This window comes from Sciurus vulgaris (genome assembly GCF_902686455.1).
Source record: "Sciurus vulgaris genome assembly, chromosome: 8".
NCBI lineage: Eukaryota > Metazoa > Chordata > Mammalia > Rodentia > Sciuridae > Sciurus > Sciurus vulgaris.
Window position 1 is genome coordinate 77,351,413 of NC_136468.1, and position 19,529 is coordinate 77,370,941.

At 32.6% G+C, this 19,529-nt stretch overlaps 1 protein-coding gene across 3 annotated transcripts in view; it reads right to left on the bottom strand.

Moving 5' to 3' along the window:
* The window catches only part of AGMO (alkylglycerol monooxygenase), a 196,009-nt gene that overhangs the window by 27,176 nt on the left and 149,304 nt on the right, over positions 1–19,529 (bottom strand). For all 3 annotated transcript variants that reach the window (XM_079151906.1, XM_079151907.1, XM_079151905.1), the window contains 3 exons: positions 4,398–4,464; positions 2,244–2,309; positions 2,075–2,154 (listed from right to left, as the gene is read on the bottom strand). In XM_079151906.1, the coding sequence (XP_079008032.1) occupies positions 2,075–2,154; positions 2,244–2,309; positions 4,398–4,464 (213 nt within the window). The remainder of the gene's footprint in view (positions 1–2,074; positions 2,155–2,243; positions 2,310–4,397; positions 4,465–19,529) is intronic.

The window sequence follows — 19,529 nt, forward strand, 5'->3', positions numbered from 1 at the left end:
TTCTCATTTATTTGTACTACCCAATACCTTGAAACTTTGGGAACCAAAAATGAATGATCTATGCCTAATAATAATAGTAATAGTAATAATAATAATAATAATATTAACCCTCTGTTTAGTGGAAGTCCATTTCAAGTTGCTTTTGATGCCCTTGGTGATAAGTGGGAAATTCAGCTATAAATAACTAAATAAAAGTGAAAATAACTACATTTTTGTACATTCAAGAACTTTTAATTATCCTAACTTGCAGACTTGACATTTCTGACAATGTAAGTGAGCATGTAGGATATTAGACCTTAAACTCATTTTTGACAATTTCTACACTGATGAAAGTGTTTATATGAGAGTGGAGATCTGGTGAATTTTCCTCCCACAGATTCAGCAATGGCTTATAGATACCTGTGACTGCTTCACTATTGTGCTTCATCTAAACCTAACCATTCCACTCCTGATGCAACTCTTACCGTACACAATATCATCTCTCCTATTCTGTCTCAAATATCAACTCTTTTCCTCAGTTATTTCCAAGCCCTTGCTACTTATAAATTCATCCATCAACCATCAGTATTGGCACCATCTAGGAACTTGGTAGAAACAGAATTATAGACCTCAGACTTATTGGATGGGGCTTACATTTTAGTAAGATTCTGCTATGATTCATGTATGCTCTTTCATACAGTATAGAGACCAATTGTCTATTTTTGTTCTTTGATCTCTATAGGAAGGAGACAAACTCTATGTGAAGTGAAGGAATGATAACTTTCAATAATTTATTTCTAACTTGCTTTCAATTCCATAAAGCTTATCATTAAAAATGTTTCTTAAAATATTTGTTGTTCTCCTGAGAGTCATATCATATTCTTAGTAAAGTATAACCAAGATAGAGACAGAGAGAATTTCCATGTAGCTAAGAAGAGAAATAACCAGCTTTTCTCTTTTGGTGTATGAGTGATAAAAATGCTTTTTTTTTTTTTTTTTTTTTTTTTTACTTAAAAGTGAAGGCAACTTGAGATGATCTTTTATGTAAAGAAACAGTACAGGATAAAGGCTAAATTGAGTCTTGGCATTGTTCTACAACCCACTTTGGTTAAGTTTGCAGTTGACAAGCTGTGTGAACTTGGTTAAACCAATTAAATCCTGGGGAACTCTTTCCTGCACCAGAAAATGGGGAAAAAAAGAAACTCTATCTCATAAGATTTTAGCGATGTTGACATTAAATATTTTGTGCTATGATGTTTGCTGCATTCTGCACATAGATATTCAACAGTGTTGAGCTTTTTATTTTGTTATTTCAACTTTCTGTGAAAACTTGAAGTAGGCTTCCAAAGCAGACCCAACATGATCCTGTAATTTTGTCACTTACTGACTGCTATAACCAGTCCCTTGTATACAACTGTTGTCGACTGACCTCTTCAGTTCTTTAAGCATTCTTATCTTTTTCTCATTTGTGAGTTCCTAACCCCAGGAGTCTCTGTGGTGGTCTGATGCTGACATATCAGAGTCTCACAGACATTCTTCATTTCTCTAGTGCCAACCATTGAAGCCAGTGAACAACCAATACCATATGTCTAACAGAAAACTGGCCCCGTCCAACAAGTCTTAGCAGGTGAGGTAATGTTCAGACCTAACTAATCTGTAATAGTTCTTGACACTTAGGTCCAAGAAGAGCAGGGCAAAGGCCTCACATTGAATTTCTAACCAGAGACATGCAGACTGGAGGCAAATATTGTTCGTACTGTGGGATCAGCTTTAATTCTACATGTTACTACTGCTTCTTCTGAATACATGAATATATTTCAGGTCTATTCTAAGAAAGAACATGTGTCCTAAAGAGCAATATTTTTTATTATTGGAAGTAGACATATTCGAAAACTCTTATAATGACTTGTTTTCACATGTATTTGTCCAATTTGATTCAAATTTTTGCTTGAGTACCAAAGTTACTTCCAAATTCTTTTACAGTTAAGAATTTTTACAGCAGTGTAGTATACTTCCATCTTTAAATAACTGATTTTTCTCCACACTGTAATATTTATGACATGATACAAATTCAGAATAAGACCGATCTCATTACCTGTACCCTGAGAGGTTCAAAGGTATTAATTGGATGTGTTAGACCATATGCAACTCTTTCTTTCTCTGCTTCAAAAGTCCCTGAAAAATAACATTAAAAGATATGATCTTTGATTTTCTGTGAATAAAGAAGCTAATTTAATTGTTCGATTTTCATACTTTTTACTTACCAAAAATTCTATCCCAAATAATAAGAGTGCCAGCATAATTCTTGTCTATGCAATAACGATTTCTGCCTGAGAAAAAATAATAAACGATAACTTTTCAAAGAAACAGGAACTAAGACATTTTGAAATATCTTTGTCTTGTTTTTAGAACATACAATTAAGTTAAAATTGAAGCAACAAAATAATATTCCTGAGAATATCTGTGCCTAACAACAACAGATTTTTCAGGCAATTTAGTTTTATTTTATTTATTTTCAGTTAATTTTACTAAAAAGAACAAGTTTTTCTTAAAATTATATGTAATTTTTCACAAATTTCAGTTTAAAAATTCTGGGATAAATCTACATGGTTATTTTTTCAAGACTATTGAGGAATAATTAAAAAGCAAATGGTACAGAGAAAACTGAATGGGAAATAAGGAAATAAAATATGTAAGTTCTTTTATTTTTAATTTTTGAAGTGACACATCATGTAACCTTTTCTCTACATCTATTTTAAGAATAAAATTAGAATAAATCTTGGATAATTTTTTAAATAATAAAAATCATAAGTAAAATTTAAATTGCCTTTGGCCATTTTAATTCAACATATATGATATTTTCCTGATCCCAAATACTCAAATCACAATTTAAATCTAATGTTAAGTATTTGAGCATCATTTGCTTACTATATTTTTAAAATAAACATGATTATATCAATGTGGTCATAAATCTAAAAAGAATAGAAATTCACTGAGCCACTACACCAATAAACTTAACTATCTTCATGTATTGTTATTCTTTGACAAGCTTTTCTTATATGAAAAGGTACATTTGAAGCACAGACAAAGGAACAATCTTCCTCACCGCAAAAGTAGAATGAAATTGACAGTACAGATGCTCAATGCATCATGGTCTAAACAATGGCTCTCTGTTGGGTGGAGGAGTGTTTTGCCCCTCAAAGGACATTTGGCAATGTATGGACACATTCTTGGTGGACACATCTTGGAAGGAGCAGCAATGACACCTAGTGCACCAAAGCCAGTGATTCTAGTGCACAAAATACCTGCCAACCAAATATTGATCCCAAGTTGTCCACAATGGTGAGATTGAGAAACCCCTGATAAGAAAGCAATAGAAGGAAGAAATTGAAGTCAAACAAAGGAAACTAGTAGATATTTGTTTTTAAATGTAGACTTCTTCTTTTCCTCTCTTCACTTTTCCTTCTATGTGGAGGAAACTGCAAGAATATAATGCTGTTGACCTCTGCCTCACTAATCTTCTTTGGGGATGGGATTGACTATTGGATTTGGAAGAGTCTGACACATTTTCGCCTATGCCTCTGGGAGCTTGTGCTGCTCTGTTCCCTGTTTTGGAGGAAGGATGTTCCTCCCTTGAGAAGGAAGAACTGTAGTGCTCCTATGAAGCCTGGAGGCATAAAAACAAAACTTCATATTTATTCTTTTATTATTGGCTTCCTTCTCTCAACATTATGTTTGTGAGATTTATTCATGCCATAAAGTATAGCAATTATTCGGACATTTTTATTGTTAATATGAATTTTCTATAATTGTACTGCATAGACATTTGAATTATTTTTCTTTTTTTTCTATCACAATTAATGCTGATATGCACATTCTTTATAGTTCTCATGATGCACAAATGTAAACATTTCTATTATCACTTAAGTTGTTATTTCTAAACACTAGTCACATGGGATTTGCTCCTCTGGTAAATGAAGCTTTTATTAAGTTTGTATATAGGACTTCAGCAGGAGAGAGAGAAGTGTGGTTTATTAGGCTCTGTACAATTCCCAACAGCTTTCAAGACCAAGCTTTCTTGTTGTAGACAAGAAAATCCCTCGGAATTGATCTTCAAGAGACTGCTTCAATACATACAATGTTATCTCCTCAGTTGAATAACACATTTTTTTCCAGTACAAGGAGACTGAGATATAGTAAAAAGGAAAATCCAGGAGCCAGATGGAGAAAGTGCCACCCCCACCAGACCGTGATTCAAAGCCAAGACTGATCCAGGTATAATAGAAGAAACTATGCCTACTTAGACAATGTATGCTGACTATATGGGAGATTTAGATGAAGTGAAGAAAGACAAAATAACAATTCTAGAATCTTTAAAGAAATAAAGAGAAAAGAAAGAAGAAATAGAACTTCCTTACCATGATGAACCCTATGATGACTAGGAGTATTAAGAATCAGTTCCAAAGGACCAAGGTTATTGATGAGCTGTTTAAAACAAAAGGAATATTTCCACATACGGTTATTATTGAGTATATAATATATAAATACATTTAAAACCTACCCAGGTTATGAGATGTGGCAAGTTTTGAGGTTGGCATCAGAGAGTAGGAAGAAGTCTCTCGGTCATCAGGCATTCAATCAGGTGACTAATGATTGTACAGCTCCATTCCAGAGGCAGTACAGTAGCATGGTGAAGAGTAAGACTACCTCAGTTCAGTTCCCAAATCCTTCACTTATTACTCTCTGATCTTGGAGGAATAGCTTAGATTTTATCCCTCAGTTTCCTCACCTTTAACATGGAATGACATAAAATAGATAAGACATGATTCTGAGGATTACAAAGGTTACTGTATTTACATACCACTATTGCCAAGGAACACTTCAAGTTTTATGCTACTTTTTCACCTTTCAGCTATGTCTTTATTTACATTAGCAGAACATCACTGGGTTGGTTCTGCCTATAATGAGTCATCTAACTGCAGCTTTCTAGTCTCGTAATTACCCATTCCATTAGGGTGATCATGCTTACTTAAGTGGAATCCTGAATAGTTTCTTACCTGTAGATGTACCTTCCACAATTCCATTTTACAGTAATTCATAGTCAAATATTAACTGTGTATTTGGTTGCAGGTCAAGTCACTTACAACAAGATCTGGACCCTTACTCTTTAAAGGTCTCTCAACATTTCTTAGTAGGAATCCCCTATTTCACAGTCCAAAAATCATGAGGATAATAGGAAACAGGTAGATGCCATTAAAAACAAACAGCAAGCTAACTGTAAGACACTTGGTATGTTATATGATTAATATTGAAGACAAAATCAATTTGTTGTTATAGTATTTCAAGAAATAACATACCATTAGAATTATTTTCCATTTAAATGACTTTTGAGGACAACAGGAAAAAATTAGGTGATGTTTAAGGGGAAGAAATAACCATTGACCAACATGACACTTTTGTGAAATTGGTCACAAGTCAAGTGCAGGGGTAAAAATAAGGAGATGGTCCTGTTTAAAAGAACTAAAATATGTGGACCTTGTTTTAATACCCATTTGAGCAAATTACACATAAAAGATATTTTAAGCGATGGGAAAATTTTATTATAGATAGAATAGTAGATGATAAAAAGTTTTTATTGGGAGTTAAAATGGGATTGTCATTATGCATGAAAATGCAATTGCTTTTAAGAGTTGTGTAACTGGGGAATACATAACATGAGATCCAAATTTTCTTCAAAATATTTTGACAATGAAAATGTAAAAGAGAAAAGAATAGTTTATGCAAATGAAGCAGTCTTGATTTGTGAACAGGAGCAAGAGACATAAATTCATTCTGTTTTTCTATTTTTATGAGTGTTTGAAAATTTTTGAGATAAAAATTTAAATAAAATAAATCATACTATTTTAATATACTGTAATGTTCACAAAACCAACTGAAAGTATTCCTAGATCTCTAGTTCCAAACATGCCTCTAAATCGAAACTCTTTATCTACCTGGGTTTAATTATTTTGGGCAAGTTCTTACTTTAAAACACCCAATTTACAGTTGTTCTGTAAATGTCAGCAGCTAAGGTGGCCACACTGTCCTTAGTTTGTGACTTCCTATATCATCTCAAAATGGAAGCTGTGACAATGCTGTTGTAGAGTAGCTTTATCCTTCGAATCCTTCAAATGCACAGGAGCCACCAATATGTCCCTATTAGCTCACTGTTCACAGGACTGAAAAAGATAGACTTGGCCTCCTGCTCTGCTGCCCAGCTTCTAAGGGTTTCTCAGTTTCTATTATGTAATGGACAGAATTCTCTCTCTCTCTCTCTCTCTCTCTCTCTCTCTCTCTTTCTCTCTCCCTCCCTCTTTTTTCTAACCTGGAGTCTAATTCACTCACTTTAAAGTTATTTCTATGGGAAATGTATTCAGAGCTCAAACAACAGACTTTTTGACTAATTCATAGGACAGAACTCTTTTGTACACCAAAAACTATCTGTATGTTTAAAATTTCAATAGTTCAAAATATTGTGAATATATATCTAATTTCAGACTCTTCCTATGAAATAAGGCAAAAACATAGTATCTCACAAATACTATATTAATGACTGGGAATTGGGAAGGGGTTATGTGGAAACAATCCTTTATTTTATTGTATTACTCTGTCTTGGTGGAATAATATTTGTAAAGAATGGTAGTGTACAGAGAACAAGAAAGTGGGGTTCCTCCGCAGTCACTGAAATCTGATGCTTTGGTTGGACTGTGTATCTCTGGCAGACAACCAGATGGAAAAGGAGAGAACCATTTTACCCTTGTTTGTCTCTTTGGTGCCTAACGTGTTACAAAAACAAACAACAAAAGGGGGTGGACAGCCTAGCTGGCCAGCTCCTGCTACCCAGATGCAGCTCTGATCCTTGGTCCTGGCATGTGTGCAGCCAGATTCAAAGCCACACAAATGGTGAGTGCATTCAGATGACTAGAGTCTTGGCTGAGTTTTGTTCTGTGATATCAATATTAAAAGTCCCCCCGCCCTCTCCGTTTTTTGTTTAAAGCCAAGTATAACACAGTTAACCACAGTTAAATTTCCCGGTAGGTCCTATGAGTACCTTGGAGCTTGGGAAGACCACCTCAGAGGGGGATATGATTCATCATTCAGAGAGCTGGGTCAGAAGCCCTCATGTAGAAAACCCTTCTGATTCAAAGTCATGAAGAATTCATTAATATTTAATAAGGGTTGAGCGTAACAATTTAATTATCGCCCACTTTTGCAAATTCAGCCATTTAGTTATTCAACCACATCTAGCTTGAATTCACTTCCTGAAAATGTTGTTCTGTGAATAATTGCAGTTATTCTTCTTTTTCAGAAAAAAAAAATATTTATTTGTCTTTATTAGATTTAGATGGGGAATTTACTTAAATTATGGACTTTTAGAATATATAGGGATCTTCAACATAATATAATCCAAAATTCTTTGAAAAAAGTATAAAACTGAAACTCAGAAAGGTTAAATTACTATCTAAGTTATAACAGCTTGGAATAAGGCCTAAAGTTTTTTCAACTTCATTTCAAGAAACTTTCTATCATATTGCTCTTAATATACATAACAATTTTCCATCCATGTAATTTTATTTTTTATAACTTTAATAGAAAATTAAAACTTAATGCTTTTCACTACATATTAGTTAAAAGGATTTGAAGTATTTACAAAGAACCTAGGAATTTTAGCTTCTAAACTACCCCGTGCTTTTAACAATGCAGAGGACAGTGGCATAGTTGAATTCTGGTGATAATTGCCCTGTGACTACCTGGCATTATCTTTATATTTTCTGAGTACAATATTGTGGGGGCTTCAGTTTAACTGATGGGAGACAGAAAAGAGAATTTCCATTTCACAGATGATTTTGAAATTTCTCTGAGAGTTCTTGCAAGCCCACCCACCCTTCACTCATATTTGAGTTGAAGGACAGAAGAGACCTAAAAGATTAACAAAATACCCATTGTATCTGGGTGATCAGTCTAGTATGATTTTTCTATGGAAATTGAAAAAATAAGTACGTTTGGTAAATACTTTATTAAATGCCTATTATCAATTTTGATTGTAATTTTTTTCCCCCATGATATATTCTCAGGCACATTCACACTATCCTACCCTATCTGGAAAAACATGCTTCTGTAGGACAGCTCTAATTTAAATTTTAAAAAAAATCATTTATAGTAGAATTCTATAAAACCTCAAATTAGTTATTCAAAATAAGTGTACTTTTGTAAATTATTTCTTAAGCAATTAACTTATTCCATTCTATATAATTTTGAATTAGTTTAAAGGATTCTTTTGATTAGGACATTGGGCTAGATTTTTGAAACTGAAAAGGAGTATGAAAGCAATTAACTAGTGATTGAGTTAGAAATCAAGACTTGCTTTCAATGGAAGTATTCAGATAATTCAAAGCAAATTATTACAGTTGTTAAATTTGCTCAAAAATCGTGTTGTCTCACCTCACTCTGACAATTGAGGTTGGAGAAGAGACTTTCCCAATCCAAACAAAATATGCGACTCAATTCTATTTTCAAATTTAAAATATTGGAACTATCACATAATATTTCTATCCTTCCTTTTCTCCATCTTGCTAATGGGTACTAAAAATAATAAAATATGTTGTTAAAAAGTCATATCAGTATTAACAAGCACTTACTTTTTAGAAAGAAGTTATGAGTCTATAGTTAATTGTAAAGTTAAATCCTAAATAAGAGATTCTTACAAATATTCATGTTTCCCATCTGAGAGGGAAAAATCAAATTAGGGCAATACGTCCTGAGATGCACGTGTTTTACTGGAATTCTTATTATAAAAGTGAAAGTGCAAACAATATGATGAGTGCTGAGGTGTGACTGGGTTGAGGGTGAAGTGAAATGAAATCTCCACAGCAGGAAAAAATGCCTGAGTTCAAATGAGCACAGGTTAGAGTGATGACATTGGTGACACTGACTACAACCAGTCAAGACTTTCTTTACAGCGTCATGCATGTTCCATAAAGTCCCATACCACTGTGGGTCTCAGTGCAGTCAGTATGTAAGGGAAATACTAAGCCAGTTCCTGATACATTTATCATCTAACATAAAAATCATCGTCATATAGAATTTAACTGAGAAGGATGTGCTTGAAGAACAGTTCAAAATTTCAAAACATCTCAGGAAAACAACAGTGATAAGATTCTGTGCAAGCCTAAAATAAGATTAAGTGGACCGATAGTTAAAACATGATTAGATGACTTTTCCTTGGCCAATCCTCTCACTTCCTCTCCTCCTCTTCCTTTTTTTCTTCTTCATTCTTCTTTGTTTCTCTCTCCTGTTTTCTTCTTTTATTCATCTAATTCAACTATTTATATAACTATTTATTGAAACATGTTTGTGTGCATGCATAAAAATGTAGAGAATCTTTTCTTTGGAAAGATATTTATCATTTTCTACAAGCTCATGCATAACTTTTTTTGAAAAGTGAGTGGTTGAACATATTTATTTTTGAAATTTATTTGTTCTTTTCAGATATTGTTTTAGTCAACTTTTACATTGCTGTGACTAAAAGATCTGACCAGAACAATTTTAAAGGAGGAAAAGTTATTTCATGGTCTTAGTCCATAGAAGACTCCCTACATTTTCCAGAGCTCCAGGTGAGGCAGAAACATCATGGCGGAAGAGTGTGGCAGAGGGAAGCAGCTCACGTTGTGATCTAGAAGCACAGAGTCCACTCACCAGATTCAAATGCATGCCCAAAGCCATCCCCCAATTCCCACCTCCTCCAGCCACACCCTACCACTGAGATAATCCCTATCAGGGGATTGATTCACTGATTGGGTTAAGACTCTTACAACCCAATCATTTCTTCTATGAACTTTCTTGCACTGTCTCACACTTGAACTTTTGGGGGATACCTCACATTCAAACCATAACAGATATACATTATAGCAGAATATATTTTGACATATTATATATACATAGAGTATAACATACTAATTAGGATCCCATTCTTGTTGGCTGTACATGATGAGGCATTTCACTGGTGGTATATTCATATATGAACATAGAAAAGCTATGTCAGATTCATTCTACTTTCAAGGATCATTTGTATAGTTCATTGTAAATATCTCTATGCCATTTCAATAATATATACCTATATTTAGTCCCATTTATAGAGAGAAACTCTGAAGAACATAATTATTAATGTAAATATATTTATCATTCGTAAATATAGTTATCATACATGTTAAATTTAAATATATCCTCAAATTCCAAAGAACTACTATTTTAAGCAATAAGCTATCAATAAGGATTTTTTATTAACACTAGAAATAATCAGAACATTAAAGTATTTTAAATCTTATCAAAATCTGTTATTAAAAGCTATTTGCATAATCCACAGAGCAAGAAGTCTCTCCTCAGCCAGCACATTCATTCCACAAACATTTATTGACTATCTAGAGAATTTACTAGGTTTCAGAAGCAAAATGAAATAAAGTCATAGTCACTGCCCAAAGGAAGGTCATTTATACTCCAGTGGAGTATTCAAAGGAAAGTTATAACTATTTCAGAATAAAGGTATTACTAAAAAAAAGGTACTTTTTCAAGTAATTTTGTTTGCTCTTGGGGCCAATGAGAAAATCATTCAATGAAAAACTCAATTATTGCATAGTAGAGGGAGTTAAATTTATAATTAATTCTAATTTATAATGGACACACAAATTATCCAATAAGAAGCATATTGTGTTCCTTTTCCAAATTTCAAGCTGAAAATTATGTTTTAATAAAGATATGTGCTTTTTTGGTTTGTTGTTTTCTGATTTTGTTTTTCATCTCCCTGTAGTACATCTTTGCAAGTAGCCCAAATGACTGTTCTTGGAAAACTTTTCAGAAAATTCAGAAGTTCTTTAACTTCTTTGATACTGTTCTAATATTTTTTGAAAGGTCACAAAGTTCAACAAAGGAAATTACAGTTTAATATTAGACAATTTAGCTGTTTCTTAGAGGAGTGATGATGTAAACTTTTGTTCTTTAAATATAAAGATATATATATTGATATATATTATATGATATATAATATATATCTATATATTATATGATATATAATATATAGATATATATTATATTTATATATAATAAAAATTCTCATTTAAAGTTTTGACAAAAAAGTATAAAATCCATGAACACTAGTAAGTCCACATATTAAAATAATTTTATTTCTTGTGCTAAATTAGTTGATCTTTAACATTGTTTTCCTTGTTAAAAGCTTAATCAATTTGAACATTTATGGATGACTTTATGTTGTAGAGCATCTGGTGATGAAATGTAAAAATAAAATCTTAATTACATCCCCCACTAGTTCTGCTATGTTAATTCAAGACAACACACTCAAGTGTTTAGACAGATGGCAGAGGCGGCCATTTTGGCCCCTGATTTCTCTACAGGGAAGTAGGAGAAAGCAGAGCTCCTAGGATATGTGCTTGTCTGCCGAGTTTCACACTTTGAAAAACTCAACAAATGCTGATTTATTCACAGCCAAATGTTTTCCTACCTGATTAGGCAGTTTTCTACTTCAGTAAGCATGTAATATGGAGGTAGCTGAATTTCCACAGCAAGGAGTGAAAAAACAATATTTATAGTTTGGAAATGAAACAATCTGGGGGAATCAAGACTGTTGGGATCATAAAGAGCTTCATAGGGAGTAAAGTTCTGATGAATCCACACCACAGGGTTAAGGAGTTAAAGGCTTGGTTTTAACAAAGACTGGGAATAGGCTATGTTTATACAATAAACAACAGTTTTAAAGGACTGGGTTTATAACAAATTATCTGGAAGGCTGAGTCTTGTCACTGATGATTACATTATTCTTCAAACAAGAGGATAAGAGCTGTACAAGTTAGCATTTGATCAAATTTGTTTTAGCGTACATTTTAAATAACACTTTGGTTTCTTTTGGAAAAATAAATACAAGAAAATGCTAAACATGTTCCTTCAAAGAGAGGTGGATTCCAAGTGACTTATTTTTAACACCAATTTAATTGACAGAAGGAGAACTGAAAACATTCCTAATCATAACCGTATAAAATTTCATTCTTTTGTCACATCATTTTATATTTATCCATTTGGGCAGCCAACAAGAAAGGGATGCATATTATTTCAAATAATATTAACTCTATATTAAAGAAAGCAACTGAGAGGTAGTCCATGTTTAACAATCCAGTTCAAGTAATCTATAATGCATGCCTATACTTTAGACTCATTCAAAAACTCATTATATTTTGACTGTTAAAATCATCATATCACCAGTTTAATGTGTGATTTGCATGTTTATTAGTCAACACATGTTAATGAATTATTAACCTCATGCCAAGTATTGTCTAAGCACTAGATACTCTAGTGAACAAAGCAGATATGCATCTGTACTTCAGCTTCCATTTTCAGATACCAAATCTCTTCATTGTCACACATTACAAATTTTGGGTTGTTCAAAATATTCGCAGATACTAAACCTTTGAAGACAAATATTAAAAAATATGTTTTCCATCAGAAGATTAGAATATGAAAATACCTGTATATATTAAGTCTCTTTGGCCTGTTATTTCCACTGGTATAATTTCTCTCCTAAAAATACACTATTTTACTATCCCTTCTCCCTGAACCCTTGGAATTTTTTTTTTAATCAATAAATCTCTGATTAAAGTCTGCTGTGAATACTTTCTTCTTGTTCCCTCTGCCCTATCACCTATCACATACATGTACTGTAAAGAATGTAGTTAACACAATCAGTCCATTCATTCATTCATTCATTTAAAAGATGTTTACTTATGGTAATTGGGGGAACGAAGGAACATAAAACATAGACCATGTCCTTGTCCTCAAAATTTTACTGTCAACTCGGTATGCATGATATTCATACTTCATCATATCAGGTTCAATTTAGTCTCTTGGGGTTCTTGTTCAATATGCAAATTCTCAAGCTCAAATTCCAATCCTTTCACAACAGGCACTTAAAAATGGAAATCTACGAATTTGTAGAAAGTCCTTAGATGATCTTGGAAGCTCAAGAAAGCTTTCAAATTTTTGTTATATTTTTTACTATTGGGAAAGAGTCCCAACAACTCAACAGATTCTCTAAGCAGTATATGATCTTCAAAATGTTAATCATAAAAAGTGTCGATTTAGGTCAGAAGACTCAAAGATTTTTGTTGCCTGGTAATATATAGAGGTTACATTTGTATAAACACTAGAAATTTGTACATGATTATGATATATTGGGCAAAGGTCAATTTCATTTAGTCATGATAATGTAATAAATCTTTGACTCCTGCTGAATAAGCATTTTCCAAAGCATACATTTTGGAATATAATTTGCTATTTCACCAAATTCCCTTAAATTCATACTATGTCATCATAAGCCTGAAAAACATACTCTATTAGGGGAGATATGGAATAAATATATTTCAGACAAAAATATAAGTACAAATATATAAACACACATGGATAACACAATGAAGTTATTAGCACTTGACACTAAAAATAATATCAGTAATAGATGTTATTATTTAAATACTCTAATATTATTAAATAATATTTAAATACTTTTATAGATATTATTTAAATACTTTAATTTTACATAAATTGTTTTAAAATAAAAATATTAAATACTTTTACAGATACTATTTAAACATTTTGTTTGCAAACATACACACACACACACACAAACAAGGTACATTTTTGACATAAAATCACCTGGAGAATACTGAGTAAAACTTAGAGTTGAAGAACAAATACAGAAGAGTTGGGTAAAAATTAAACTTCACTACTACTGGTTAGATGCTTCCCATATGTAGGAACTCATTCATTTATCTCATATTTGTCCCCCAACATAGTATATACTATGAATCCTTTACTAAAAATGTTCAAATGGAAATAAGCATAGAGATAGAATAAAGAAAAGTGTACTAGGAGGTGAAAAAAAATTCCAGAGGAAGTGGTGCTGAGTTGCATCATGAAGAGTGTTTGGAATAAGGTACTCACACAGAAAGGAAGTGCAAACACAGAGAATGCCCATGTGTTCATTCTACTTAGGGAGCAAACAGAAGTACAGTTTAGCTGAACTGGTTGACACATGGGATAGGTATAAGTCAGCAAGGTTCATGGTTTAAACAAATCTATTCAGAAATTTAAAGCTATGGATTTTATCTTGGTGGCAATAGAAAAAAGGTTTGATAATTTTCATTGTTGTTGTGTTCTCATGATGTGAGTACCCTATATTGTTTGGGTTCTAGAAACATCTCAGTTGTTATCTGAAAATATATAAAAGAGGAAAAAGTATGAAGGATTAGAAAACAAAGAGACTTATGTTGTAACACCCACATAGTCAATGAAGGAGTATAAAGTTGGGACAGTAAAAATGGAAAGACTAAGAGGCATTAAAGAAATACTTCAGGGGAAAACTCTACAGGTATACAATGTTTTAACAGAGTGAAAGGATGTTCTATAATCCATCAAGGCAGAAAAACAGGAATACAACAGAGCAGATTCAGGCAAATTGGAATGTATAGACACTCTACCTCTAAAGATAAAATTGATGACACAGGATTTCAGAGGAGGGGGAAAATAATTGCTTATCAGGCTTTAAATCACAGATCTCCAATTAACTAGCTGTAACATTAGGTAATTTATGTAACTTCTATTACCTGATTCCTCACTTCAAATGGGACAAGTGTATGAAAATTAAATCTGGGGTATTGGTTTCAGTACTTCCCTTTTCAAATAGCCAAATATGTGGATGCTCAAGGTCCTTAATTAAAATGGTGTAGTATTTGCATATAACCTATGCACACCCTCCTGTATAGTAAATCTCTAAAATCTTCTATTGTTTTCTTATAGTATCTAATGCAGTGGAAGTTCTATGTAAACAGTTGTGATACTGTATTATTTAGGGCATGCTGACAAGAAAGATAAATCTTTAAGTGTTCAGTTTGACTATAATATTTTTTCCAATTATTTTTGATACTTGGACTGTTGAATCATGAATGCAGAACCCAAGGAAACAGAGAGTTCACTATGCATGTAAAATACTCAGGACAAGGATTTACACATGGACTGAGCTATGTAGGGGTTTGCTTTTAATAGAGGAAACGGTTTATGGAGTGAAGGAATTTGAGATGGGTCTAGTTTATGTTTCAGTCTAACAATTAGAATGCTGCTTTACACAAAGAAAGTAAAAAAAAAATGCTGTATTATTTGCTGTAATTATCTTTTTGCAAAGTAGATGTTTTGCTTATTATATGTAATTTACTACCCATTTTTAGACATCATTATGACTATTTGTGTATATTTTGTGACATAATTTTAATGTGATCTGTATTTTAATATAAATTATTAACACAAATAAAGGCAGTTCAGTACAGAATGAAAATTAATGGAATGGCCCAGAAGATGTAGTTTTAGGTGTGTTATCATTGAACACAGCATATAAAGAATATATAACTGCAAGAAATTTTGTCTTTATTTAATAAACAACAGAACATTATCAAAGGATTTGCACCAGGACTGGCTTCTGAAAATAGGTTAGATTTTAAGGAGGAGCAACAGGTGTGTACAAAGTACACATAGTTGTTTGGTACAGTGGGATCAAAACTGAGCTCTGTCTTAATCAATGGCCTTGATCTTTTCACTCTACTCTATTTCATTCATTGTGATATAATGAAATGCAACCAGATAAATATATTGCTTAAAGAGTAAGTGTGCAAGAGGAGTAAAGCTCAAAAAGTCATCTCTGAAGCCAACTATTGTTACATTAAATAAATCACAGAATATCAATATTCTTAGCTTTTAAAAATGATAGTGTTTGCATACAGAGTTTGGTGAATATAAAAATTCTATTTATCTGAAAGTTGTTCTACTACATTTAATGAAAAACTTTCTGCAGTATGAATGACTATATATACCCTTAAATTAAATGCCCATTATTGAAATAATGTGAACTTAAATTCACTATTTATAACCCATAAGAATTGGATTCATCTTTAGTGTTTCAAATTATTCTGTGGGAATTAAGTGAATTTTTTTACTTGGCACATATTGGATGGTTAACATGGTGGGTATTTTGTAACAATGTTAAGACCTGAGATGTGCTATTTGGAGGGAAGCAGCATGGTATAAGGGATGAGAGCAAGATATCTAGAGTCTGATTACTTTTCCTGCAGGAAAATTCCACTATGACACTTACCGATCATGTAACCCAGGGCAAGCTACTTAGTATAATCGATTGAAGGTAGTATTACTACCTATTCCAAAGAGCTGTAATAAAGACATAGGGAGGTCACATATGTTGAAATACTTAAGATGCTTTCTGAAAAATGTGAGTGCTAGACAAGTATATGCTGCATGAACTAAAATAAGTAGAAAAATACAAATGGCATCTCATCAAATATTTCTTGGGACCTGTCAGACAATGACAACTACATGTAACAGAATTCTTGGCATGAAATGAGAGCAACTGTTCTCCTAAACTTCAGATCTGCTTTTGGTTTTAGGTTTTTGGTTTTGTACACCCCTCAATTATCAACAACTTTTCCTTTATGGAGAATATTATAGTTCATTATTCTACCCTTCAATCCTTTTTGTCCTTGTTAATATATACAAGACTAGGAATGCAACAGAGATTGAATAAATGTCTGAAGGATATAATTGAAATATTTAATGAAGTATTTAATTTGTCAAATTTCATAGTTTGTATATTAATCAGTTTCTAAATTAGGAAAACAATACTAAATACTGCACTTCATTATCATAATCTCACACTCATATTTACATACATATTTTTCTCAAGTAAATTTGCACATTGATTATTTTTAAGTTTCAAGTCCTACTTTGTTTATTTTTATTGAGCAATTTCTATTAAAATACAGGCTGTAATTATGCCACAAAATGTATGTAAATAATCATGATGGTGGCTAGAAATGGTTAATAAACTGCATACAATAATATAGATATCTAGTTTTCAAAAAAAAATAACAGGGGTATGAAAGATGGAGGAATGAGACAAACATCATTACCCCATTCATGATTACATGAATGGTATGAATCTACATTGTGGGCAACCTTAGAAATGAAAAGTTGTACCCCATTTATGCACAGTGAATCAAAATGCAGTCTAAAAATAAATTTTAAAAAATTAAAAAGATGATTATTATAAGAAAAAATAACAAATAATGCTGAAAACGTTTGTTTGTACTTTCTATATGCCAAGCACTATTTTACTTGTTAGACTGGAGCATAAACCATCATTTTTAATCCTTAATGCTATATATTGTGATGGCTTATTTTACGTATTAGGAAACTGAGATACAGGAAGGTAAAGAAAACTACAAGTACATATTCAGAGTAGCAAAGGAAGGCAGGATTTCAACTCAAGAAAATTAACACCAGAAATGACAAAGGGAAAGATACAGTTTACATTATAATAATGGTATTGTTATTTGTAGTTTATCTTGATCAAAAAATAATGAGGGAATTATTTGAGTGCTTCTAATATTCAAATTTGTTTTCATAACCATAGCATGTAAAATATTCAAGAACTTCTTTCCATGTCTCCCTATCTTTACACAAAGTAAATATTTGTTAATGAAAAATATTTGCTGACTTAATGAATGCAATACCTTTCCCACCTACACAAAGGGCAAACTAATAGCTACAGAAATAAGATAAACTGAAAATGTTTCTCTGTAACTGTACATTAAGATTCATGTCACAAATATGTATTTTTCTTGAAAGTATTAAAATGATAAAATGATACAACTACTTAAAAAATCCTTACACATGACCATGTTTTGAGTAGACATTAAGATTTTGGAGACTAGAAAAACACTCGCAAACATTTAGGAAACTAATTTGGGAAGGACAGTAATCAAAACACTCTGTTGGTTGTGTCCTTAGGAGTCATTTTGCCTACATTTCTGCCTATGCTGCTACCACACTATTGTTTTTGCTGCTATAGAGCAACACTTTTTAAAAATTTTTTAAAACTTTTTATTCTTTCACTTCTTCTAGTTAGTTATACATGATAGTAAAATTCATTTTGACACATCATTCATAAATGGAGTCTTAACTTCTCATTCTTCCAGTTGAACATGATGTAGAATCACACTGGTCATATAATCATATAGGTATATAGGGTAATAATGTCTGATCCATTCTACTATCCTTCCTACCCCACACCTCCTCTCCTCCCCTCTGCTTAATCCAAAGTACTTTGTTTTTCCCTAGCTCCCCTATCCCATTTTGAATTAGCATTTGCATATCAGAGACATTCGGTCTTTGGGTTTTGGGGATTGGCTTATTTTACAAAGCATCATATTCTCCATCTCCATCCATTTACCCACAAATGCCTTAACTTCATTCTTTAAGGTTGAGTAATATTCCAATGTGTACATATACCACATTGTCTTTATCCATTCATTTTTTGGGGGCATCTGGGTTGGTTCCATAGTTTAGCTATTGTGAATTAAACTGCTGTAAACATTGATGTGGCTGCATCACTGTAATATGTTGATTTTAAGTCCTTTGGGTATAAACTGAGGAGTGGGATTGCACATTGCATCCCTGTAGTTCTCCTACATTATAGTTTTTATTGAACTTTACTGTTTAAGTCTGTGGCAAATTTGTTCTCAGATAAAATATCTGGCTGGACCTGTTGTTTGAGTATGGAGTGCTGAAGAATTTGTTTTCCTCATAGCCTGGTAACTAGATCACTAAATGGGCAGTGTACCTTGCACATAGAGTTCTCACAGTAAAATCCTGTTAGAATGGCTTAAGGCAGGTCAGATTGCGAAAAGGGAAGTAAAACTCAAAAAGGGCCAGTTTTACTAGATTAGGAGCCAGAGGTCAAAGTTTGCAAGTAAGAAAGTAACTGTAAATTGAAAGGGGGAAATCTCAGAAAGGAAATAACCACACAAAGGGAACCACCACGATATGCATTCCCTCAAACCTTGGCTGGCTCTTGCACAGGACTTGACACTGGGGAACTTGATGGAAAGTAAGCGAGGTAAAAAGTCAGAAAACCCCTGAGCAGAAATTTTGACTGCTGCCTCAGGCTAGCAAGAAGAGAATTTAGAATCAAATGACAGGGCCTTTGTGAATAACTCAGGAATTTCATTAAAGAATAAATAAATAAAAATAAAACAGGCCTTGCCCTAATATTTTAGACCCCCATGGATAAGGACACTTTAGGACTAGAGACAATGAATGCCAAAACATAAATTAAAGTTTCCAAAATATAGACTAGTTAGCCTATTATTTGAATGCCTCCTAGAATAAAAATTTTTAAAAAACTGATCAGAGGATCATCACAGAATCTAGAATCTCTACAATAAATGAGCCATCAAGTTAGCATATAATGAAAATAAATTACTAGATACACGAAGAAAAAGGTAAATGCAATATATACCAAGAAAAAAAGTAAAATAAAAAAGAGTTGAAGTAAATCTGAACATAATCCAAATATTGGAATCAGCGAGAACTTAAAAATAATTACTATAATT